The sequence below is a fragment of the Notolepis coatsorum genome (assembly GCF_963971535.1).
Source record: "Notolepis coatsorum genome assembly, chromosome: 3".
Taxonomy (NCBI): Eukaryota; Metazoa; Chordata; class Actinopteri; order Aulopiformes; family Paralepididae; genus Notolepis; species Notolepis coatsorum.
In genome coordinates, this window is record NC_140167.1 from 165,040,223 (window position 1) to 165,063,391 (window position 23,169).

General features: G+C 40.7%; 1 protein-coding gene across 1 annotated transcript in view; it reads right to left on the minus strand.

The window, feature by feature from the left end:
* Positions 1–421: 421 nt before the first annotated feature.
* The window catches only part of ifih1 (interferon induced with helicase C domain 1), a 128,473-nt gene continuing 105,725 nt past the window's right edge, over positions 422–23,169 (minus strand). The window contains exons 13-16 of the mRNA XM_084309410.1: positions 12,710–12,871; positions 9,960–10,153; positions 9,174–9,267; positions 422–1,770 (exon numbers count right to left, since the gene is read on the minus strand). Coding sequence (XP_084165536.1) covers positions 1,576–1,770; positions 9,174–9,267; positions 9,960–10,153; positions 12,710–12,871 — 645 coding nt within the window. The 3' untranslated portion in view covers positions 422–1,575. The remainder of the gene's footprint in view (positions 1,771–9,173; positions 9,268–9,959; positions 10,154–12,709; positions 12,872–23,169) is intronic.

A 23,169-nucleotide genomic window follows, 5' to 3' on the forward strand; every position in this document is an offset into this window, starting at 1 on the left:
CCTGGTGGATGATCGGGCGAGTTACAACCGGAAGTGGCCATCGGTGCATCTGGGAAATCCGTCCGGCAGTCACATATCGTTGCAGACATATCATTGCAGACAAACACTGGCGTGCATATGGATCGCTGCCATAACTCAATAATCGATATGATTTGGGCGTTTATTGCGCCATACAAACCGGAAATGGATCTAGTAGATCGACGTCAAATAAGTGGGATCTTTTTCCTACAGTCTCATCGGCGAACGGTAAGAGGACAGTAACGTTACTTTCAGCTTGATTGTTTATTCTTTTCACTGCAAACCGATCTGATCAATATATCACCCATACTATATAAAGCATTTACTGACGATCACAGAATTATAAACGACCCCCCCCCCCTTTCATCCACGCATGATGAATCATAACGTATAGGATCATATACAGTTGAATTTTTTAATATAGCGTGTATCGGGAATAAACGGCAGTTGATAATCTATATGCGTTTATGCCTATAACTCACGTTCTATGAATTAATGCAGAAAACGATAAAAACATACTTATATTCTAGAAGGTATTTTTGGAAGAATCTATGAATGAAAAAGTATAACGTTCCTACATCCTGAACGATAGATAATCGATGTTGAATGGGCCATAGTAATGTCAATTTAGGAATACAATTTAAAAAGTTATAGCCCTGCAAATAAGGTAAACATCTCCATAGGCTTAGAGTGGTAGCAGAGTGGTATGAGACGGGCAAACTACGTGGCAGTTAATGTGTTAAGGGGTGCTGAATCCAAATCTGCTGTATACCAAGCTCAAAAATGTCAAATAAGGCCTCAAAATTGATAAATCCAACATGGCCGCCAGCGCCAGGCTGAAATCTATTTAAGTGCATAACTTTTTGACTAAACAAGGTAGAAACATGAATGAAATGTGTTTTTATATGTTTGCATACATGATGAATTTAAAATCATATCCTGATTTTAGATCAGTTGTGAAAATGTAGCTTGAAACTCATATTTATAGCAGAAACGGTGGTCGTTATTGATGCACAACTCATCAACCAAATAAGAAAGAAAAGAAGGATGATCCCAGGCCATGGATTTATTCATCAAACTCTTTTCTCTTGAATTTTTTTAATCAACATGCTATTTATGCAAATTTGATATCCCTTAATATGCGTACAGTAGCTTAGGTACAGTAATTTATTGTTAATCATCAATCGTATTCAGGCAGGTGTCGCAGGTGTCTTGCAGTTGCATGATTCATCCATGATTTGAAGTAGCCAAACGTTACACTGTAAAAACAAAACTGGATAGTTGATTGTAATAAATGTTTCACTTTAAGTTTCAACAGCATTATTTTATATATACAAATATTCTGTCATCGAATATTATATCCCATTACTTTTCCTGATATTTTAGGTTTTGCCGCGGTATCTTTTAGGCTGGCATCGGTATCAAAGTGACATACACTGATCAGTATGGATCACCATCAACATCACTAAAAGCATGTGGAATTGCAGACAGATTTTTAGCTCATCCAAGACTGCTGCCGGTGAAAGGAGCTCCATGTACAAAACCAACATTTGTCTTTCATTCCCCGTCCTCGTCCTCCGAGCTCTCCACCACAAGACTCGCGTGCGCCGCATAGTCGAAGGCGGGAAGCTGGATCTTAAGCTCGTCCCATTTGGTGCACTTGCTCTTCTTCCCGTTGGACGTCACCACGAAGTGTTTGACATTGACACAGGGACACTCGATGCCCCGGTAGAACATCATCGACCCCCACCTCTGCAACGGAGGACGTACAATCAGCGGACAATCAGCGGTTAGTCAAATAGCCAAGATATGCTGTTATATTCAAATACTGTTTTAATTATGCTCTTAAAATGTATACAATGTCTATCTATTCTGTTTTTACCTGGCATTTAACATCTTGCTTAGGGACTGCAGTTTAAAACTAGCTACCCAGCTAACACTGGCATATTTACAGTGGTAAATGGTAAATGGCTGCATTTATATAGCGCTTTTATCCAAAGCGCTTTATGTTCCTCACATTTACCCATTCACTCACGGTGCCAACCTGCTCATCGGGAGCAATTAGAGGTTAAGTGTCTTGCTCAAGGACACTTCGACACACTGCCTGGGAGGAGCGGGAATCATACCGGGAACCTCTGGATTACCAGACGACTGCTCTACCCCCCGAGCCACTGTCGCCCCAAAATTTCTATTTATTCTGTTTTTACCGGGCATTTAACATCTTGCCTAGGGACTACAGTTGAAAACTGGCATATTTACAGTGGTGGTACTCTGTCTCATTACTGTATAATAATGAATAATGTGCACTGTCCCTATTCAAATAAATGAAACAAACTAAACTAAAGTAATGCAGCATGTGAATGGTAAATGGACTGCATTTATATAACAGCTTTTATCCAAAGCCTCACAACTTATGCCTCACATTCACACCCTGATGGCGGAGGCAACCATGCAAGGTGCCAACCTGCTCATCGGGAGCAGCTAAGTGTCTTGCTCTACCTTCCGATTCCCAGGCGTCCGCTCTACCTCCTGAGCCACTGTTGCCCAGTATGTAGGGTAATAGGGTATCCTCTGGGCAGACAGGTGCAAGATGCAGCATGCCAACTCACATTATAATGAAACTAAACCAACTTACATTACCAATGAATTAAACTAAACCATTACCAGGAGGGATGCATCATGTCTGATGCAAAGTAGCCATATGGGAGCTGTAGGAGTGAATGATTTCTATTATCTAGCCTAATTGAAAGGAAGCCCTTCCTGAATGTGTTTACATTTTATTTTATTCTATCTATTTTGTAAAGCACTTTGGATCAAACCTGTTTTGCATATAGTGTTATATAAATTAAGTTGACTTACTACTACGACTACTATTACTACTACGACTAGTACTACCACCACCACTACTACTACTATTACAGTACTACTACTACTATTATTACTACTACAGTACTACTAGTATTATTATTATTATTATTATTATTATTATTACTACTGCTGCTACTACAGTACTACTACTACTACTACTACTACTACTACTACTATTACTACTACTACTACTACTACTACTACTACTACTACTACTACTACTGCTGCTACTACTATTACTACTACTACTACTATTACTACTACTACTACTACTACTACTACTACTACTACTACTATTACTACTACTATTATTACTACTACTGCCACTAATACTACTACTAGTATTACTACTACTGCTGCTGCTGCTACTACAGTAATACTACTGCTAGTACTACTATCGCTACTGCTACTATTATTACTACTACTGCTACTACTACTATTATTACTACTACTATTACTACTACTGCTACTATTATTACTACTACTGCTACTACTACTATTATTACTACTACTATTACTACTACTGCTATTACTACTACTGCTAGTACAACTACTACTACTACTACTACTACTACTACTACTATCACTACTGCTGCAATTCTACTATGATTACTATCGCTGCTACTACAACAACTACTACTGCTACTACTACTACTGCTACTACTACTACTACTACTACTATTACTACTACAGCTACTACAATCACTACTGCTACTATTACTACTATTATTATTACTACTACAACTACTACTGCTACTACCACTACTACTATTATTACTACTACTACTGCTGCTACTACTACTATTACTGCTATTACTATTATTACTACTACTGCTACTATTACTGTTGCTACTACTACTAATAATAATACAGGGTTTGTACACCTTTTCCAAGGCAAAATGCAAGCACTTTTCAAGCATTTTCAAGGTGCATTTTCAAGATTTTCCAGCATCTTATGCGGCTGTGGTAAATTAAATATTTACTCAATGATTATTTCACTTCTTCCATCACATTAAATCAGATGTTATTGTGCTATAAAGTTATAAACAACCAAAATTATGTAGACTTGGCATCATATATAACCTGGCTGAGCCCATGTGTTATGCAGTAACCTTACTGTATATCTGTATGTCGTGTATGTCATAAATGTCATGATGAATTGAAAATGGGGGACCCTGATGTAAACAAGACGAAAGTATTGCTCTGGTCTGCATCCCCTTAACAATTGTGTGTATTGAGCCGTACTGTATTGTACCCATTCTGCAATCTGTTAATAATGTTTTCAATCAATCAATCAAACGTGACGAGCCAGGCCAATTTTAGCATGTTAATTTATGGAATATGCAATCTAACAGCTAACGTGAACTTTACAGTAAATTACATGGATAATAATGTTAAGGTAGTTAGTTCATTCCTGTAGGTAAACAATCACTCAAATAATCACCAGATAAAACTTCAATTTCAATCAAATATTTAATGAAAATAAGAGAACAGACTTTGAGGTAGGCAGTCAATCAGCTCCTGGAGCCTTATGTATGTATGTAATGTATACAAAATGTATACAAAATCAAACACTTTTACTTTAAAAGCAAAACATATCTCCTTGAGAAAAAACTGCATCGAACAACACAAAATAGTGCAAACAGGCTGTGGTAAATTAAATATTTACTCAAAATGTGCAAAATAAGAAGTCTTTGAGGTAGGCAGTGAATTAGCTCCTTGAGCCTTAAAAAATTAAACACTTTAAAAGCAAAACATATCTCCTTGAGAAAAAACTGCATCGAACAACACAAAATAGTGCGAACATTAATTAAATATTTACTCAAAAAAAGTGCTAAATAATAAGTCTTTGAGCTAGGCAGTCAATCAGCTCCTTGAGCCTTAAATGTATACAAAATCAAACACTTTGTATTGTGCAAAAGAAAAACATCTCCTTGAGAAAAACACTGCATCGAACACAAAATAGTGCAAAAAATATAATTGGCCTAGTTAGACCAAATAGGGCAGGGCCTATTAGGGAGTGTCCTTCAGTTCCTTGAGTTTGTCGGTTAGCTGTTTCTCCACAGTCTCTAGACTTATTTCTTTTTCTTTTGCAGCTCTTCGAAGGCCATTGGACTTTGAGATGAAGCTCAATTTCCCTATAGACTCAGCTTTTTCTGCATTGGCATCAGCAGACTTCAGGAGGACCCTTATATCCTCCTCCATTCTCTTTTTTTTGGCCTTTATCTCGGTTATCTCCTCCATTAGTCCTTTCCTCTTCTGTGCCTTCTGCTTATCTTGCTTTAGACGTTTTTGGTCATCAAGATACATGTGATACTTCTGCCTGGCAGCAGCTGCAGAGAGGAGTAGCTCCTTTGTGTAGGCTATGTTGAGCAGCCCTCCAACACTCTGCACATGGTCATGAATAACCCGCTGGGCAATCAATGAATGCTCTTTGAGGTTCTCCACCATCACTTCTTTGTTGACCGAAAACCCTCTCTCGACAGTGGCTTGACCATGTGAAAGGATCAGGAGGAGTTTTATTACTCCCCATAGATGGCGCCACTCTGCTTTGTTGGATAAACATTCATGATAGAATTCATCCAACCTTCCACTTTCTGGGTTGAAGTTCCTAAAGGGATCCGACACTGACATCAAGCTGTAGTCATAGAAGTGACCAAACTCCCTCAGAATCTCATCACATGATTTCTCTTCAATGCGGCCAGTTTCAACAAGGAGCCGCAGACAAGTGGTGAGTTTCCGGGTGCTTCTCTCTTTGCTCTTGATGAGCTCCCTAGGATCCAGGACAGAGATGCTTCTAACAAGAGGATACTTGAGTGGAGCCTTTTCAAAAAGCTTGGAGACCATCTTCAGCAAAAACACCTTACAGTTCTGCCTGAACTCCAGCCTCAGCCTCTCAGCATTTGAGTTCTTCTTCATGTGCTCCTGCAGAGCTCGCTCTGTGACAAATCCCACACTCAGTTTGGTGACATCCATGTGGTTGACTGGGTCAGCATAATCAACTTGGAGAAGCTTCACTGTGGTAGTTGCGTCCTTCATGACACTGGGCTTGATGAACTTCTCCATTAGACTCCTCAGCATATTGGTGAGATCCACACTCATAAACGGCAGCATGGGTTTGTCGGTCTGGTATAACTTCAAAAATGGTGTTATTTCCCTAGCCACCATTAGAAAGAAGTTGAGCTTTGCTGGGAAGAGGTCATCTTGAACAATCATCTGAGCAGTCTTGAAAGACTTAGTAGATGGTTCCGTTACTATTTTCGTTTTGGCTGCATTAATGTACATTTTCAGAGAAGGCAAAATCTCTAGTGCACGCTCAGCCACCTCCACATTTTCCAGCCATCGATGACTACAGAAGTCAAGAGGGAAGGACGAGGAACCAGTGACTGCTGTATAGTCCTCCCTACGAGCTGGAACATCTTTGAATAGCCATTTAAGGCTCGACAGAGCATTTCCTAGCTCCCAGTCTGTGGATGCACACCCTCCTCTGAAGGAATTGTGTAGTATATGCAAACCACAGCTTCCTACATTTAGCATCGTCTTGCCTGTTTGTTCTTCTATGTTTTGCTGGGCCAGGGAGAATAGCTTCCAGTTAACATTTGGGCCATCCATAGACAGCTGAATCAGGTTTTGGAAGCCGATATCCGAACACACTGCCTCAACCTTCTCATGTATTTGTTTTGCGGTGTGATGGCCCATGAAAAAAGATGTCAGATACCTTGAGTTTACTCGATTATCATCCCAGAATCTCATGTGCATGTCAAGCTGGCATTTCTTCATTTCCAGATTTAGACTTTCATCAAACAGAAGTACATATCCAGATTCTTTCTTGGCTTTGGCCTTCATCAGGGAAGAGAAATGAGGAGCTATCCCAAATGTGGTGAGGTATGCCACTTTATTCTCCCCACAAGTAAATTGTTTTGCTATCTCACTGTCAGGAAACATTGTTTGAAACATGGCCCCCGTGTCATTACATGAATGGTAGGAATAGTGGCTGGTTACAGCTTTTGTTGCCCAGCATATTTCAGCTTGAAGTGTTGGATTAGAGGTAACAAATGATTTAATGGTGCCTGTGGTGTTGCTAGTTGACTGGTTCTTGGATGAGCCTGTGGATGGTAGAGGGGCAACTCCACTGCAAGCTACTCCACTGGCTGCTTCCACTGTACTGGCTCTCACTACACTGCTGCTTGTTGGTGTGGATGTAGCTGTGCTGCTTGATGCATTGCTTGTCTGCTGGAAATAATCCACTAATGCAGGACCTGGATTTAGTCGTGCTTTCATCAGAATTTGATGCTTCTTGCCTAAATAAAAAGGAGCAACATCATGTTATAAATAAAACAAAGTGTTTTAATTTAATCTCACTGGTTGCACTTAATTTTAAGAGTGTTTATTGTTTAATGTTGACATCTAATCTAAATGGATCATTATGATATTATGCATTTATATTTCATTTTCATTTATAGGCTACTGCCTATGAATTTTAGAGCCTAATGGTGGCCTGGAATGAACTAACTACATTATTATCCATGTAATTAACTGTAAAGTTCACGTTAGCTGTTAGATTGCATATTCCATAAATAAACATGCTAAAATTGGCCTGGCTCGTCACGTTTGATTGAAAACGTTATTAACAGATTGCAGAATGGGTACAGTACAGTACAGCTCAATACACACAATTGTTAAGGGGATGCAGACCAGAGCAATACTTTAGTCTTGTTTACATCAGGGTCCCCCATTTTCAATTCATCATAACATTTATGACATACACATATACAGTACGTTACTGCGTTCCAACCAACAACTGCTCCACACCAGTCTCCGTAAATGTTCCGTTATAAAAATAAAATACCATTTCAATACACAACAAGTGAAAGGAAATTAGCTAACGTTGATTCGCCTAACGTTAACGCTTTGCTAACTTACATGGTGCGTATTTCAAAACACTGCGGTGAAAACAGAGTCCGGTAAACACAAGTTTGTAATTCCAATAGTGTATTCTGCCTGGGCTGTTACTTGACTATTTCGATTATTGAAGTGGTATTTTTAAAACTAACATTTACGGAGACCGGTGTGGAGCACTTGTAGTGTCGAGCCAGGCTGAGACACGTTAATATTATGATCCATTAGCTCACCTTGCATGTGGCTCGAAAGTGCACTCTCCCCCATCGTAAAAATCTTCAAGTCCTTTCTGCATATTTTGCAGACGGCTACTCGAGCATGTTCTCCTCTTTTCAACCATGACTTATATTTGATATTTTCGAGCCAGAGCTCATTGAAACGACAGCCTCCCGGCATTTTTGACCACACACACGCGCGCGCTGTTCTCAGATGGCACAGCTAAAAACACTACGGGTCGAGGCGAGCCACATTTCATTTTGCGTGAAAGGCGATTGCAAAATAAGCTCACTCGAATCGCTCCGACTTATTTTATTTCTTTGTCTAAACAAACCAAACTATTCAGTCAGATAGCGATTTATTATTAAAGTATAAAGTGCAATTACAATTTCAGTAACTTTCCAGCACTTTATACACAATTCAAGCACATTTAAAACCTTGAAAACAGCACATTGAAATACAAGCATTTTCAAGGAATTCCAGCACCCGTACGAACCCTGAATAATAATAAATTGTATTTGTATTGCACTTTTCGTTCACTAGGATCCCAAAGTGCTACTATTACTGCTACTATTATTAGTACTACTGCTGCTGCTACTACTACTACTACCACCACCACCACCACCAATACTACCACCACCACTAGGGCTGACCCCTATTAATCGATTAGTCGACTAATCGGTCGAAAGGGGCCGTAGTCGACTGGCCAACCTCTTAGTCGAATATAATAAAAAAAAAAAGAAAAAAAAATATATACAATTTCTTTTTTTTTTAATATTTTTTTTCAAAAGAAAAGAGACATAGAAGCGTGGCTAACGCTAATGGCACGCATACCAGAGGTTAACTGCCTACGAAAACAGGCACAGAGGCACTGAAAGAGGATTTCACCCATCTAATGAACACACTATACTAGACAAATATCAAGATGTATCCATCAGTGGACCAATTGCATGCTTTTGCAGAGGACAAGAAGCCTTCAGTCGACTCCTTCAGACATTAAGCACCCCCCACAGCCCAAATGGAATGATAAAAAAAAAGAAAAAAAATTATACTTTTTTTTCATGTCGACCAATAGTCGACTAACGGCAAATTTTGGCAAATCCTAGTCGACCATCCAAATCCTTAGTCGGGGACAGCCCTAACCACCACTACTACTACTACTACATACATACCTGGCCACAGCCCTTGCATTTTATAAATCCATTGGTTTCGTAGTCCAGAAGCCTTTCCTTGAGTGATGTGTTTGCCGTCTGAATGAAAAGTTCACTGCAAAATAATGAATTAGTTGTCATTGATTCAGTCATTGCTACTGCACAACCTATCTTTGTTGGATGTTTCAGTGTCGAGGTCATCATACATACACAATCTGCACTATTTTCAGGTGTTAAAGGTGCTGTAAGTTGTATTTTCTTTGTTAAAACAAGTGGTCTACATGTTAGAGAAGAATAGCTCTACATTCAGACAGCCATCACTGATATAGTGTCTGGTCAGTAACATGGGTCTCCCAGTCCCTCCACTCTGCAGTAAACTCAAAATAAATGTCCTGGTATCCCGTTCCTACTGTATCCAATCAGGAGAGAGAACTCCACATTGCAAAAATTGGCCAAAAAAGAAAGAAATAAAAACTAGTTTTAAGCAAATATGTGCTTGAAAATAATCTACCAGTGCAGTAAGCAAATTTGGTAATATTAACTGAAATAAGTAATAACAATTATCTAGGGTTCTCTCTCCTGATTGAATAAAGTGAGAGCAGGAAATGTATTCTGTGTTTACTGCAGAGTGGAGGGACTGGGAGACCCATGTTACTGAACCAGACACATCACGGATGGCTGTTGGAATGTAGAGATACTTATTTTAACCAAACAATACCACTTACAGCGCCTTTAATGCAGAATACAATTGGAATTCTAGAACCTAAATAAGGGTTTGAAGTGAAACACTTTTTTTTTTACACGTACCGGAACTGTGCCGAGACGTTGACCCGGTGCATCCTGGCGATGATCTCGATGTCGTCCCCGGTACACACGTGTTTGTTGCAGCCTCTGCAGCTGAACGTCACGTCGGACGGACTCAGCTTCTTCATTCCTTTCTGCCTCGTTTTCATCATTCTGACCTTCTCCTCCATTATGGCCTGGATCTGAAACTCCTCGATCTGATGAGAAAAAAAGACGAGGGAATCGAACCTACGAGCTACTTGCATGTGTTCCCGGCACTTGGCTGGTGTTCATTTTGTGTCCTGCTTGTGTATAATATGATGAACTAATAAAGAAGGTCTTTTGGGATCTCGTCGAAAAAAACAACATACATTATGTATTTATTGATGCCCCCCCCCCCTCCTTAGTTTGCTTTTGTGCACACATGTCGTTCTGTGTTCTTTTGTACGTTATGTGTTTGTATTGTATTGTTTGTTACATGTGTTTGTATTGTTTGTTGTATATGTTTGTATTGTATTGTTTGTTATATGTGTTTGTATTGTATTGTTTGTTATATGTGTTTGTATTGTATTGTTTGTTATATGTGTTTGTATTGTATTGTTTGTTACATGTGTTTGTATTGTTTGTTGTATATGTTTGTATTGTATTGTTCGTATTGTATTGTTTGTTATGTGTTTGTATTGTATTGTTTGTTATATGTGTTTGTATTGTATTGTTTGTTATATTGTATTGTTTGTTGTATGTGTGTATTGTATTGTTTGTTATATGTGTTTGTATTGTATTGTTTGTTATATGTGTTTGTATTGTTTGGTATATGTTTGTATTGTATTGTTTGTTATATGTGTTTGTATTGTTTGTTGTATATGTTTGTATTGTATGCCTACATGGACTAGCTCCCCCTCCTGTACAGGAAGTCATATACAAAATAAAAACCATTGGACTTGGCACCAGGTCAGACACCAGAGGTGACTGCAATGTCCAACGTAGACTGACCACGTTTGGCCAAAACGTCCTGTCTATAAAAGGCAGCCAAACATGGAACAGTCTCCCCATTTTCCCTAAGGGAAAGCCCCACCCTTGCTTCTTTTAGAGGGCAACTAAAATAATGGCTGAAGACCATGTGACCACATGTGACATATATCTAGCCACTAGTATTTGTGTGTATTGCTGCTATATATTTGTACATTACTTACTGTTTTATGTGTCCTGTTTTTATGTTTGGGGACATCGGATGGAAATTAGCCTTGTGCTAAATCCGGCAATTTTTACACCGTGTTCATTAATTTTGCATTGTCCCGTCCAAATAAACAAATAAAGTAAAGTAAAGTATTATCTATTTTATGTGTTTGTATTGTATTGTTTGTTATGTGTTTGTATTGCATTGTTTGTTATATGTGTTTGTATTGTTAGTTATATGCATTTGTATTGTATTGTTTGTTGTATGTGTTTGTATTGTTAGTTATATGTATTTGTATTGTATTGTTTGTTATATGTGTTTGTATTGTATTGTTTGTTATATGTATTGTATTGTTTGTTATGTAGGAGGGTAACGGTACACGGAAGCCACGGTTCGGTACGTACCTCGGTTTTGGGCTCACGGTTCGGTACGATTTCGGTACACAGGAAAACAATATTTATGATTATTATATATTTATAATAATTATTATTATTATATATAATAATTTTTGATTAAGTTATACTTAGTTCCAACTAGGCTTGCTGCGGTAGTCAGTCAGTGATAACGGTGTCATTCTGTGTTCAGGAATCCACTTGAGTAAATTACTTGCCTACTGCCCCCTCTCCCCACCGTTGTATAGTTTCACTTTCACTTCTAGAGTAGATTTTACTTCACCTGACGCAGAGAAAGACTAGAGAAGAGATGCCATGTTACACAACAATGAGATGATTTACCAATATTTTGGATTTAAACACCGGAGCAGCTCGACTGGAGAGGAGCTCAAAGGACCAGTTGAGATCATCAAAAGTACGTTTGCGTGTTTTTTTTCCTTTTTTTTCTCGGATCAGCTGGAAAGTAGCGCAAAAGAAAGTAGGTGTGTTTGTGTGTGTGTGTGTGCGTGTGTGTGTCTTTCCATTGATTAACATTATTAGGCGAACAAGAAAACTGTATATGCTGTGTTACAAACATACTGTATCATTCATGGTTGGTTTTGTTTCAGTGACACCTGTAGGTAAGGGGAGGAGAGGAGGGAAGAAACCGAGTGCAGAGTGCGCGTTCATTTGTTCTGTCGGCTTGTTCATGCCTTTACAAGCTTCAACGTTTTATTCATCATCTAAATGTGGCAATCCAAGCTTGATATGCAACGTTAAATGAATGACCTTCTGACTGTTAGTAAGCCAGTGTAAAGTAAAGTAAAGATATTGAGCATAGCCTTTCACCTAGTGGTATGTATGAGACGTCTTCTTCGTATGGCTGCACGTACCGCACCGTGAGCCACGTACCGTAAATTCGAGGGACGAATACATGTACCGTTACACCCCTATTGTTATGTAATTGTATAGTATTGTTTGTTATATGTATTTGTAAGTTGTAAGTTGTACGTGTTTTAGTTGATTTTTTATCCTTGCTCTTTGCTTCATCTTGATTTGATATTTTTTTTCCTTCTTATTTCTGTACACTCAACGTGACTGTAAATGAGGGAAACCTCAACTTTCAAAAAGGTTTGAAATCAAATTTCGGTATAGATAATTCTTTTCATCACAGAAACCGCATGGAAACATTGACTCTCTGCATCACTAAGAGAAACCAAACATACCCGCTTCTCGTACAGCGCTGTGTCCATGTTCTTGACCTTCTCGATGGCTTTGCTCATCATCTTCTCGCGGTACTCATTGACGCTCTCCTTCTCGGCCACGCCCGAGCCTTCCACCTCCACCAGAGTGTAAGTGCTGTCCTCTGCTCTCCCTCTGCCACGGGCCTGCAAGGGTTAACGGTGAGTGTGATGGGGTTAAGTAACCGGTTTAACCCTTGTGTGGTGTTCAGGTTTGTGGGAGCCGCTTTCAATGTTTAAAAGAGAGGTGAGACAAGGCGGCTGGGTAGCGTAGAGGTCTAAGCACCCGCCTACCACCACAGAGACTGGGATAGAATCCAGCTGTCAGTGGTACCTTCGGCTTGGTCAGTCGTCCCTACTAACACAATTGTCAGTGTTCGCGGGTGGGTACGTGTCCTGGTTGTTGCAAACAGCGACTCCTACTGGTTGGTCGGGCGCCTGTTCAGCAGGGAGGGGATCTGGGGGAAATAGCGTGAACCTCTGCACGCGTTAGGTTCTCCCAGTGAAACTCCTTGCTGTCAGGTGAAAAGAAGCGGCTGGTGACTCCACATTTATCAGAGGAGGCGCCATCATATCTCACTCTGAACTAGAACTGTCCGTGCATGCTTTTTATTTCCTCTAGGCTTGACTACTGCAACTCACTTTTCACCTGTCTCACCAAATCATTCACAGACAAACTACAAATGGTCCAAAATGCTGCAGCCAGGCTACTCACAAGGTCAAAAAAATCATGTCACATCACTCCCATTCTGGTATACCTGCACTGGCTCCCGGTACACTATAGAATTCACTTCAAAGTCCTCACTTTTACTTTCAGAGCACTCCATGGTCAGGCCCCTATCTCAGGGTATCTGCAGGTTTAGCCCAGTCAGATTTAAGGCTTTTTAAGACTTTTTAATGCCACTCAGAATTAAATTTAATACCAATTTCACAATAACAAAATGGCAAAAATCATGCAACGACACCAATTAGTTTAAGTTTAGGGACACATTGGTCCAAAGATGTTTATTAAAACATAACTTGGAAACTTAAAAATCTTGAACTTAAAGGAGTAACTGGATTGGATGAATTTCAACAAAGGGGTGACCAAACATAAATAGCAAATATAGCTATACAAAATATACCAGGGGCTAGGGATGCCCCGATCACGTTTTTTGCCACCGATACCGATCACCGATCGTCGTGAGCCATATCGGCCGATACCGATCCGATACCGATCGTTTTTGATTAAAAGAAATTTAAATTTATTTTATATAAATTTTTTTCTTTTTTCTTTATAAAATATATATATTATATAATTAGACTTGTACTTGTATTATCTGCGAGACATCGCCACCATGCAATAAGCTCCACTGTCTGTGTGTACTCTAGTAGCCTCCAGCTACGGCCAGGATTCTCCGGAGCTGCAGCTGGACCTATACTCGAGTAGCCTCGAGCTACGGCAAGGTTTCTCCGGCGCTGCAGCATGGGCGGAGTTTATGGGGGTGCAGGGGGTGCATTGCACCCCCTGGTGGCCGGGGGTGAAATAGCCTTTTTTTTTTTTTTTTTTTTTTTTTTTTAATCAAGATTATTTTTATTTTAATAAAATTATAATAATTGTGAGAAACAAATCTGAATTCTATTATGTTTTGTTTTACAATACATTCATTTTATAGTAGTAATCATGTCACATTATAAGGCGAACCTTCTGTAGTGTGGCAGTGAAAGGGTTAACGGCAACGCGCGGCCAGCAGCAGCAGCAGCAGCAGCGCGATACAAAGCCACTTATTCTGAGATGATAATTAATGTATCTGGATAACCAATGCACGAATTTTGTCGAGGCAGGTAGCGTTATTTCGGGAAAATTGATATCTATAGCCTGGTATATTTTTCGTCCACGAAAAATGGAGGCTGTAATAATTATTATTGCTCGAGAGTCTCTATGAATAATAATAATTAGAGCCTAAGTCAGTTAAAAATGATCCCCGTAGTGCTGTGTGTGTGAGTGTGTGTGTGTGCTGCTGTACTACCTAAATAAAATAAAAAATTAGGGGTTAGGGCATTGTAAAAACGCTAAAATAATAAAATAAAGGTCAAAAAAAATCGTGCGCGCCCGCTGCGCATGCGCGCGGGTATAGTTCGCCAAGCAGTCGCACCCCCTGGCGTCAAGTTCAAACTCCGCCTATGCGCTGCAGCTGGACCCTAGTATTGGTATAACGTTAAATCACATTCACAAGCCCTCAGCTCGAATACGCATCTAATCAGTGTTATAAGACATTGATATCAGGAGCTATCTGTAGCTACTGCTAGCCGGATATATAACGTTAATACAACGCCTCAGTGAATTATTTAGTTCAATGGGACATTTCGTTTTGAACAGTGAACTAGCTTGCGCTAACGTGAGCTAACAGCTAACAGGTATCATACACTCTACTAGACTTTGTGGAGCGTTTGTTTATGTCAGGAGCTATCGGTAGCTGGCCGACTAGATACCGTTCGGTTAGACAATGCCTCATCATGTATTAAACTAAAAGTGAATAGTTGACTGGGTCGTTTTGTAACGGTAGCTAAGCTAATGTTAGCTCAAGGAGACGCCGTCCTCCCGTGTCCCGTCTCACTAGACTAGACCCGTGTTTACATGCGTACGGGAGGGGCTGGAGGAATGAGCAGACGCCGCACCAGCGGTGTCTGAGACAGAACTCAGCGACAGCGTGTGAGATCGGAGATTTGATAAAGTCAAACTGTATCTCCCGTTAACAGTTTTCCCCCAGATTTCATAATAAAACATAAGATGACATGGCATTTTATCTTTCCTTTCTATGGCATTTTTAAGACCTCTGAAAATGGATTTAAGACATTTTAAGACAAACTAAGGCCTTAATTATTGATAAACAAATTTAAGACCTTTTAAGACTTTTTAAGGATCCGCGGACACCCTGCTATCTACATCACTGAACTCATCCATCCCTACACCAACACCCGCTCACTCAGATCTGCCGATAAGCACCTCCTGGTGGTCCCCAGGTCCAGGCTAAAAACAAGGGGTGCTCGAGCCTTCGAGGTGACGGCACCAAGGCTCTGGAACGCTCTCCCCCTGGACCTGCGAACTGCCCCCTCTGAAAACTCTTTTAAAAAAACAACTAAAAACACATTTGTTTAGACAGGCCTTTGGTCATACATAGGCACTCTTTCTTGTCCTCACTGTTCCTATAGTTTTGTTTTTTAATTAGTGACTGATGATTTTATCTAAATTCTTTTATTCTACTTTTTTATCTGGTTTCCCTGTTTTTTAACTGCTGTCTGTTGTTGTTGTTGTCATTTATTTCTGATTTTGTTTTTGTTTTGTTTTTATATACTAAGCTGTAGTGTAAAGCGGGAGGGGAGGATGTTCTTCCTCCGGCAGTTGAACAAATATAAACTGCAGAGGACCATGATGGCCCAATTCTACACGGCCATCATTGAGTCCATCCTCACCCACTCCATCATCTCCTGGAGGCTGTTTCATGTACGTGGTTCAACTAAGTCGATCAAGATGTCCATTATCCAGCTTCAGTTAACCCGATGTTCGAAGCCGGGATTTTCCTGTTTCACAAAGGTGGATTCAGTCTCGTTAACTCAAGCCAGACTTGCGAGTCAGGCTAAATGCGCGCGGCCGTTTTAGGTGAAAAGCCAGCACGTATCGATGGCAGAGACCCTGATTCTCAACGGCATTGATTGATTAATTGATTTAAGACTTTATTGACAGATTGCAATACGGCTCAATCGCCTCGCCGACAAGTTAAATGCGTTATCTATAGGCTAATTCTAAGTCCCTCATTACCTCAATCAATCAGATTATATTTCTTTAAACTTGCCTGCTGGATTGAATAATCAAATGAGATCTTGCTAGCGAAAATAATTAGTTAACTGTTATACAGAATTACGATACGGCCCTCTTGCCCATTGATTGATGTATAGTCAATCTTTAACTTATCTCCAATGTGGTCTAACGGGTTGTTCTTTTGACTTTCACACGGACGACCGGGGTTCAAGACCCTAGTCGTCTCCTTGTTTTTGCAATATAGGAATAATTCAATTTGGTGCACGTAGAGAGCTATATAAAGAATGACATCCTCAATGCATGTAGATTTATAATATTTTAACTTAAAACCAGGCTACTTTGGCGTATAATCATTAATATTATATTCAAAAAATCATATTGGAAACACCGGGATTTGAACCCGGGTCGCAAGGTTGGCAGGCTTGAGCACTACCGCTGGGCCACTGTGCCAGATGGGATAAATTCATTGTTTATACATTAATGAACGAGAGACCCGTGTTTAGAATATTCCTTATTTTGAATGAAGTTTTATTTCTTTATCCTCATTCATTCATGTGACGTCAACGGCTCATTCAATTTCTCAAATCCGTCAAACAGCGCATCTCATCAGACATCTTAATCCCAGTTACAATTAAAATAACCACATTTTTGTGTACATCGCACGAGCGAGCGCCACCGTCGCCACGGTATATATAACGTGCATTATTTAGGACAAAGTGAATTTAATATCAGCATTTTGGGTCTATTTTACATTTCAAAAGCCCCCTCTGGAAGAATGGAGCACAAAAACGTAATTCAGAATGGTATAATGCAGATCGTAGACTGTGGGAATAGTTTCAGGAAACGAGCTGTCACTTCTTTGCGGGGGCGTGGCTCTGCGTGATCGGGCTAACTTGAACTTGAACTCTGCTTTCGAGCAGGCTCAAACTTTTGGATCTGTTGGCATGGTGATCTGGAAAATCCACGTACATGAAACCGGAAAGTCCGGCTAACCCAGTTATCCAGCTAAAGTTATCCGGCTAACTCAGTTATCCAGGTACATGGAACGGGGCCCAGGTTCCCTGCTGCAGCGGCAAAAGATCTCGCCAAGCTGCAGCGGGTGATTCGCTCCGCGGAGAGGGTGATCGGCTGTCCCCTGCCCTCCCTCAGGTCCCTGCACGACTCCAGGGCGCTGAAGAGGGCGAGGAAGATCATGGCTGACCCCTCCCACCCCGGTCCCCTCTGGGAGAAGGCTGAGGATCCCAAAGGCTGTGAAAGCTCGTCACAGACTGAGCTTCTTCCCCTCAGCCGCCAGGCTGATCAATGCCTCAGCCCCCCCCCCCCCCTCTGCCCCCAAGTGACACTGGCACAATGACACTGACTGCACTGCACTAGTCCTTACTGGAACTCTGCACTCTTCACTTTATACCGTACTTTTCGCACTATAAGCCGCACCTGACTATAAGCCGCAGCAGCTAAATTGAATGATGTGTACATATATAAGCCGCACTGGACTATAAGCCGCAGGTGTTTTAATGTTTAATTACCATATGTAAGGGTTCGTGCACAGAGGGGATTGTCACAATACTGTCGGACAAATAACAAGAATTAACTCATTTACAAGTTGTATTAAGTTTAGCAAATAAGGGAACAGATAAATAACATTTCAATGCAGTAAAAAAAGCAATATTTTCGGGTTTGGTCCACATATAAGCCGCACCGTTATATAAGCCGCAGGGTCGAAAAATGGGGAAAAAATCCTCCACTGCACTGTTTTTTGTCCTGTGTCTGTGTTGGTGTTTGTCGTTTACTGTGAAAAAAGAAAGGAAAAAAATGCATACACTGTATTGCTGCAACAATTACCAATGTGTTTTTACACAAATGGCTTAACACTTTGATCGCCGGGGTTAAATTCATAATTTACCATCCCTCGCCAGCCCTATTTAACATGGAGAAGTTCCCCTTCTTTGCAGGGCTATAACTTTTTAAATTGTATTGCTAAATTGACATTACTATGGCCCATTCAACGGCCTATATATATTGTTCAGGGTGTAGCAACATTATACTTTTTCATTCACATATTCATACTAAAATACGGTCTAAAGTATAAGTATGTTTTTATCGTTTTCTGCAGCTTTCTCCAGAACTTGATTTATAGCCCTAAATGCATTATATTGATGATCAAATACAGTTTGGTAGGAATCTGTGCGAGATAAAAAATGTCAAATGGACGTACTTCTAGAAGTTACTACGTATGATCTGATGATGACTGGATGGGGGGGGGGGGGGGTCGTTTATAATTCCGTGGGCAACGTTATATCATTCATCTAGTGTGGGTGATATGATCATTAGAGCAGTTAGTATAGAAGACATTAAAAAATAACGCTGAAACTCACCGTAGCTTCCTCTCGCCGTTGGGAGATGAGCGTGGAACAGAATTTTTTCTATTATGGGATGTCGAAATATCCAATCCATTTCCAGGTTGTATAATAGTATATACGTCAAAATCATGTTGTTTATCGAGTTATTGGTAACGGATCACTATCCGTTGTGATCAGCTCGAGTCCTGGGACTATTACCGAGTGATCGGACCCAATTGAAATGAGCACCAGCTACCACTTCCTGTTTATGCCCTGGGCGATCCGCCGATCGGCCACCAGATGGCGCTCTTGAACCGTTGTAGAGTTGAGAAGGGCTCACCAGTACATCTCATGTCTCCGGGGGAGAAATATGATTTCGATCACAGATTTTTGAAATATTGATATCAAAGACGCTGTCCAGCGTCATCGGCAGAATGAGCATGGCGGGGAAAGACGTGTTTCAGCGTCAACGGCGATTAAAGTGTTAATAAAGGAATCTGAATCTGAAAGCACCCTGTGCATTCGTGCTGTGAAGGGTGCTATATAAATAAAAGTAATTAATTCATTCATGTGATAGTCTTCTACACCCTCCCCAGACTGACAGTAGGACAGCATGTGGTAGTCTACACCCTCGCCAGACTGACAGTAGGGCAGCATCTGGTAGTCTACACCCTCCCCAGACAGACAGTAGGGCAGCATGTGGTAGTCTACACCCTCCCCAGACTGACAGTAGGGCAGCATGTGGTAGTCTACACCCTCCCCAGACCGACAGTAGGGCAGCATGTGATAGTCTACACCTTCCCCAGACCGACAGTAGGGCAGCATGTGATAGTCTACACCCTCCCCAGACCAACAGCCATCACTAATATAGATTGTCTGGTCAGTAACATGGGTCTCCCAGTCCCTCTGCTCTGCAGTAAACACAAAATACATTTCCTGATATCCCTTCCCACTTTATCCAAATTTCAGGAGAGAAATTAACACTTTCGGGGCCATTCACGTATATATACGTTATTGGGCGCCAAAAACGTATATATATGTTTTTGGATCGTTTTCCCTTTTTTCGATTTTAATATCCTATTCAATGTCAAGGAACTGTATGTTGCAGTTAAAAGGCATACTGGGATGCCGAAGGTGCAGTACCGGCCAGATCCTGCTAGTAGGCAGTATCGAGAGTGCAGTAAACCCTGTTCCAGACCGGGTGCTACCTTTAAACCGCTCCGGGCGCTCTTTTCTAGTAATGGGAAACCTAGGGCTTCACTCGATCGCATTGAATAGTTTTTGGGACTCCCGATCCATATGTTGTGGTGGGTTATGTCGTGGACCAGATGGGCATAGGATGGACCAGATGGCGATCAAATAATTGGAATATTCTTTTTGGAATACCACCGACCACAGGTAAAGACAATCTGACATCAATTTCAGCTTGATCGTGCATGGTTTTCATACCCATCCCCCTGATCGGCGTGTGTTGTGGTAATAACGAATGCCGTTATTGGCAATCAATTAATCAGAAACGACCCCACCCCCTTTCATGCATTCATGATGAAACATAATACCTAACATATGCATTTGATTTGAAAATAATAGCGTGTCCAGGCACGAAACGACAATGGTTTTAGTAGAATTCACGTTGCGCCCTATAGCCAGCCTCCCAGGAATTAGCCCGGATCATTTCCGAAATTATACTCATATTCACCACGGAATAACGCGTGAACGTATTCATGAAGAAATTTATTCTTTTTTCCATCTTGAACGGAAGATAGTTACTGTCAAATGACCATGGTATTGTATCCATAGCTATAATATAAAATATAGATTTAGCTCTACAAACAACGTGACGCACAGTAAAACCATGTAATGAAAACCTGGCCGTGCTATAGCTAGATGGGGAAATCAAATGGCCCCGAATGTGTTAAGCTAATAATGTGCTTTAAACAAGTGAATAGGGCTGACCCCTATTAGTCGAATAGTCGACTAATCCAGGGGTTCCCAAACTTTTCAGGCCAGGGCCCAGAAAATAAGGCGTCAGAGAGCTGCGGCCCAATGCACATCGTCAGGCTTTTTTTTTTTTTTTTTTTGCCAGACGACCGATTTTTTAAGCCAAATATCACTTCAATCCTATTAAGTTAGTTATTCATTTATATGTGCTATTTATGAGAGGGCTAACTTGTTGCAAAATAATAATGATAATAATAATAGCCTCATTAAAATACTATTGTTGCTTCGGTTGTTTTCAGCGTTTTATGTGCATAATCTGTTATTTCGTTTGAAATGTTCGTTGAAATAAGTAGATTTTTCGTTTTTGTTTATTTATTAAGTTAATATAAAACCATATAGTCACATTTTAGAATACAATATAATAGAATTTTAGAATACAACTAGAAACACTGTCCTGGCCTGCTTCTAAGTTCAGTGGCCTGACAAAAAAATAAATAAAAAATAAAAAAAAATAAAATAAAAAAGATTTTTTTTTTATTTTATTTTATTTTTTTTACTCATCTCGCGGCCCACCCGTGGCTGTTCGCGGCCCACCTTTGGGTCGCGACCCCGACTTTGGGAACCACTGGACTAATCGATCGAAAGGAGCCCTAGTCGACTGCCAACCTCTTAGTCGAATGAAAAAAAATTTAAATATATTTTTTTAATTTTATTTAAAGGTGACATGCATTATAAATGTCTTTTTTGAGTCTTTAGCATTGTATTATAGTAATAGGAGTTAGTATCAATGTGTTTTTGTCTCTAAATACCATATTGGTGGATTGCCGTCATTCAGGTCATTCATTTCCTGGTCCATTTTAATCAGGTCGTTCTGATTTGACTCGCATGGTGACGTCACGTGGCGAGGATGGAGCGGATAGTGAGCCGATTGGCTCTGTGGTTGTAGCGCACCAAACGGGGTTTGACAGAGAGCGAGCGAGAGAGAGAGAGAGAGGGAGAATCAGATAGACCCTCGCGACAGAGCACACATACACACTGCCGCGCGCTACAGCTTATGCTCCCGAATCGAGAGAGAGAGAGAGAGCACTGTGTAAACACAGCTGCGTGCAGGTCCCCTTCTCTATCTCTCTCTCGATTCGGGAGCATAAGCTGTAGCGCGCACAGTGGTAACTTCCTCGAACGGGAGAGGGAGAGAGAGAAAGAGAAGGGGACCTGCATGCAGCTGTGTTTACACAGTGCTCTCTCTCTCTCTCTCTCTCTGTCTGCCACTCGCAGACTGCCACTGAAAGTGCTTATATAACCAATAGGGTCCAGCTGCAGACTCGGAGCCTCGAGGTCCAGATTGGTACTTCCGGCGGCCACAGGACTTCCGGCGGCCACAGGACTAATGCGGAAGTATCTCGAAGTACGTCTGACGTATCTCGAATTACGTCTGACGTTTCTCTACGTTAGCTAAGCGAACATTAAACGTTGTATTCATAAAATAATATAAAATCAGCAGCATGGGGAGGGCCGGGGGGAGGGGAGGTACAGGTAGTAGAAGACATAGAGGTACAGGTCACATAATTATAGTACAGTGGAGAAGTAAAAATGGAATAAAAAGGCAGTGTAAACAATATACAATATTATTAACTCTAATAATAACACGCCTCGCGGGCTCATTATAATACGAGAGCCGTGGGTCTGCATTGTATAGAGCGGATCCCCGGCCGTATTCAAGCGCTGGAGCGCTTTGCGATGGATCAAACTGTATTAATATAGTAGTAATAATAGTAGTTGGCTAGTTGCGCGCTTCTGGCCACCTCCCGCAGTGCGCGCATACACACATACTGTCTGTAGCTATACAGTACGTGCAAATCGCACAGGTTGCCTCATCTCATCTGGCTCTGCAAATAGATCTAGAGTCTGAATATCATATAATAGCCTGCTGATGATCTCTCTCTCTCGTCAAATCCATTCTGAGAACGAGGCCGCGACGAGGGTCTTGATTGATTGATTGATTGATTGATTGATTGAAAATTGTATTAACAGATCATGCTGGACCTACAAAAGGCCTTTGACACTGTCAATCACTCCATTCTTGATTGAACATTTTATTAACAGATTGCAGAATGGGTACAGTACAGTACAGCTCAATACACACAATTGTTAAGGGGATGCAGACCAGAGAAAGACTTTCGTCTTGTTTACATCAGGGTCCCCCATTTTCAATTCATCAGGACATATATGACATACCAGATTTGCAAATACAGTATTGTTTGTGATACAAAAAGAGTCCAGAAAAGAGAGTATATACATTTGACGTAGAAACTGTACATTGGAGGAGGTTGGGTAGGTGGGGGGGGGGACTGTACATTGGAGGTGGT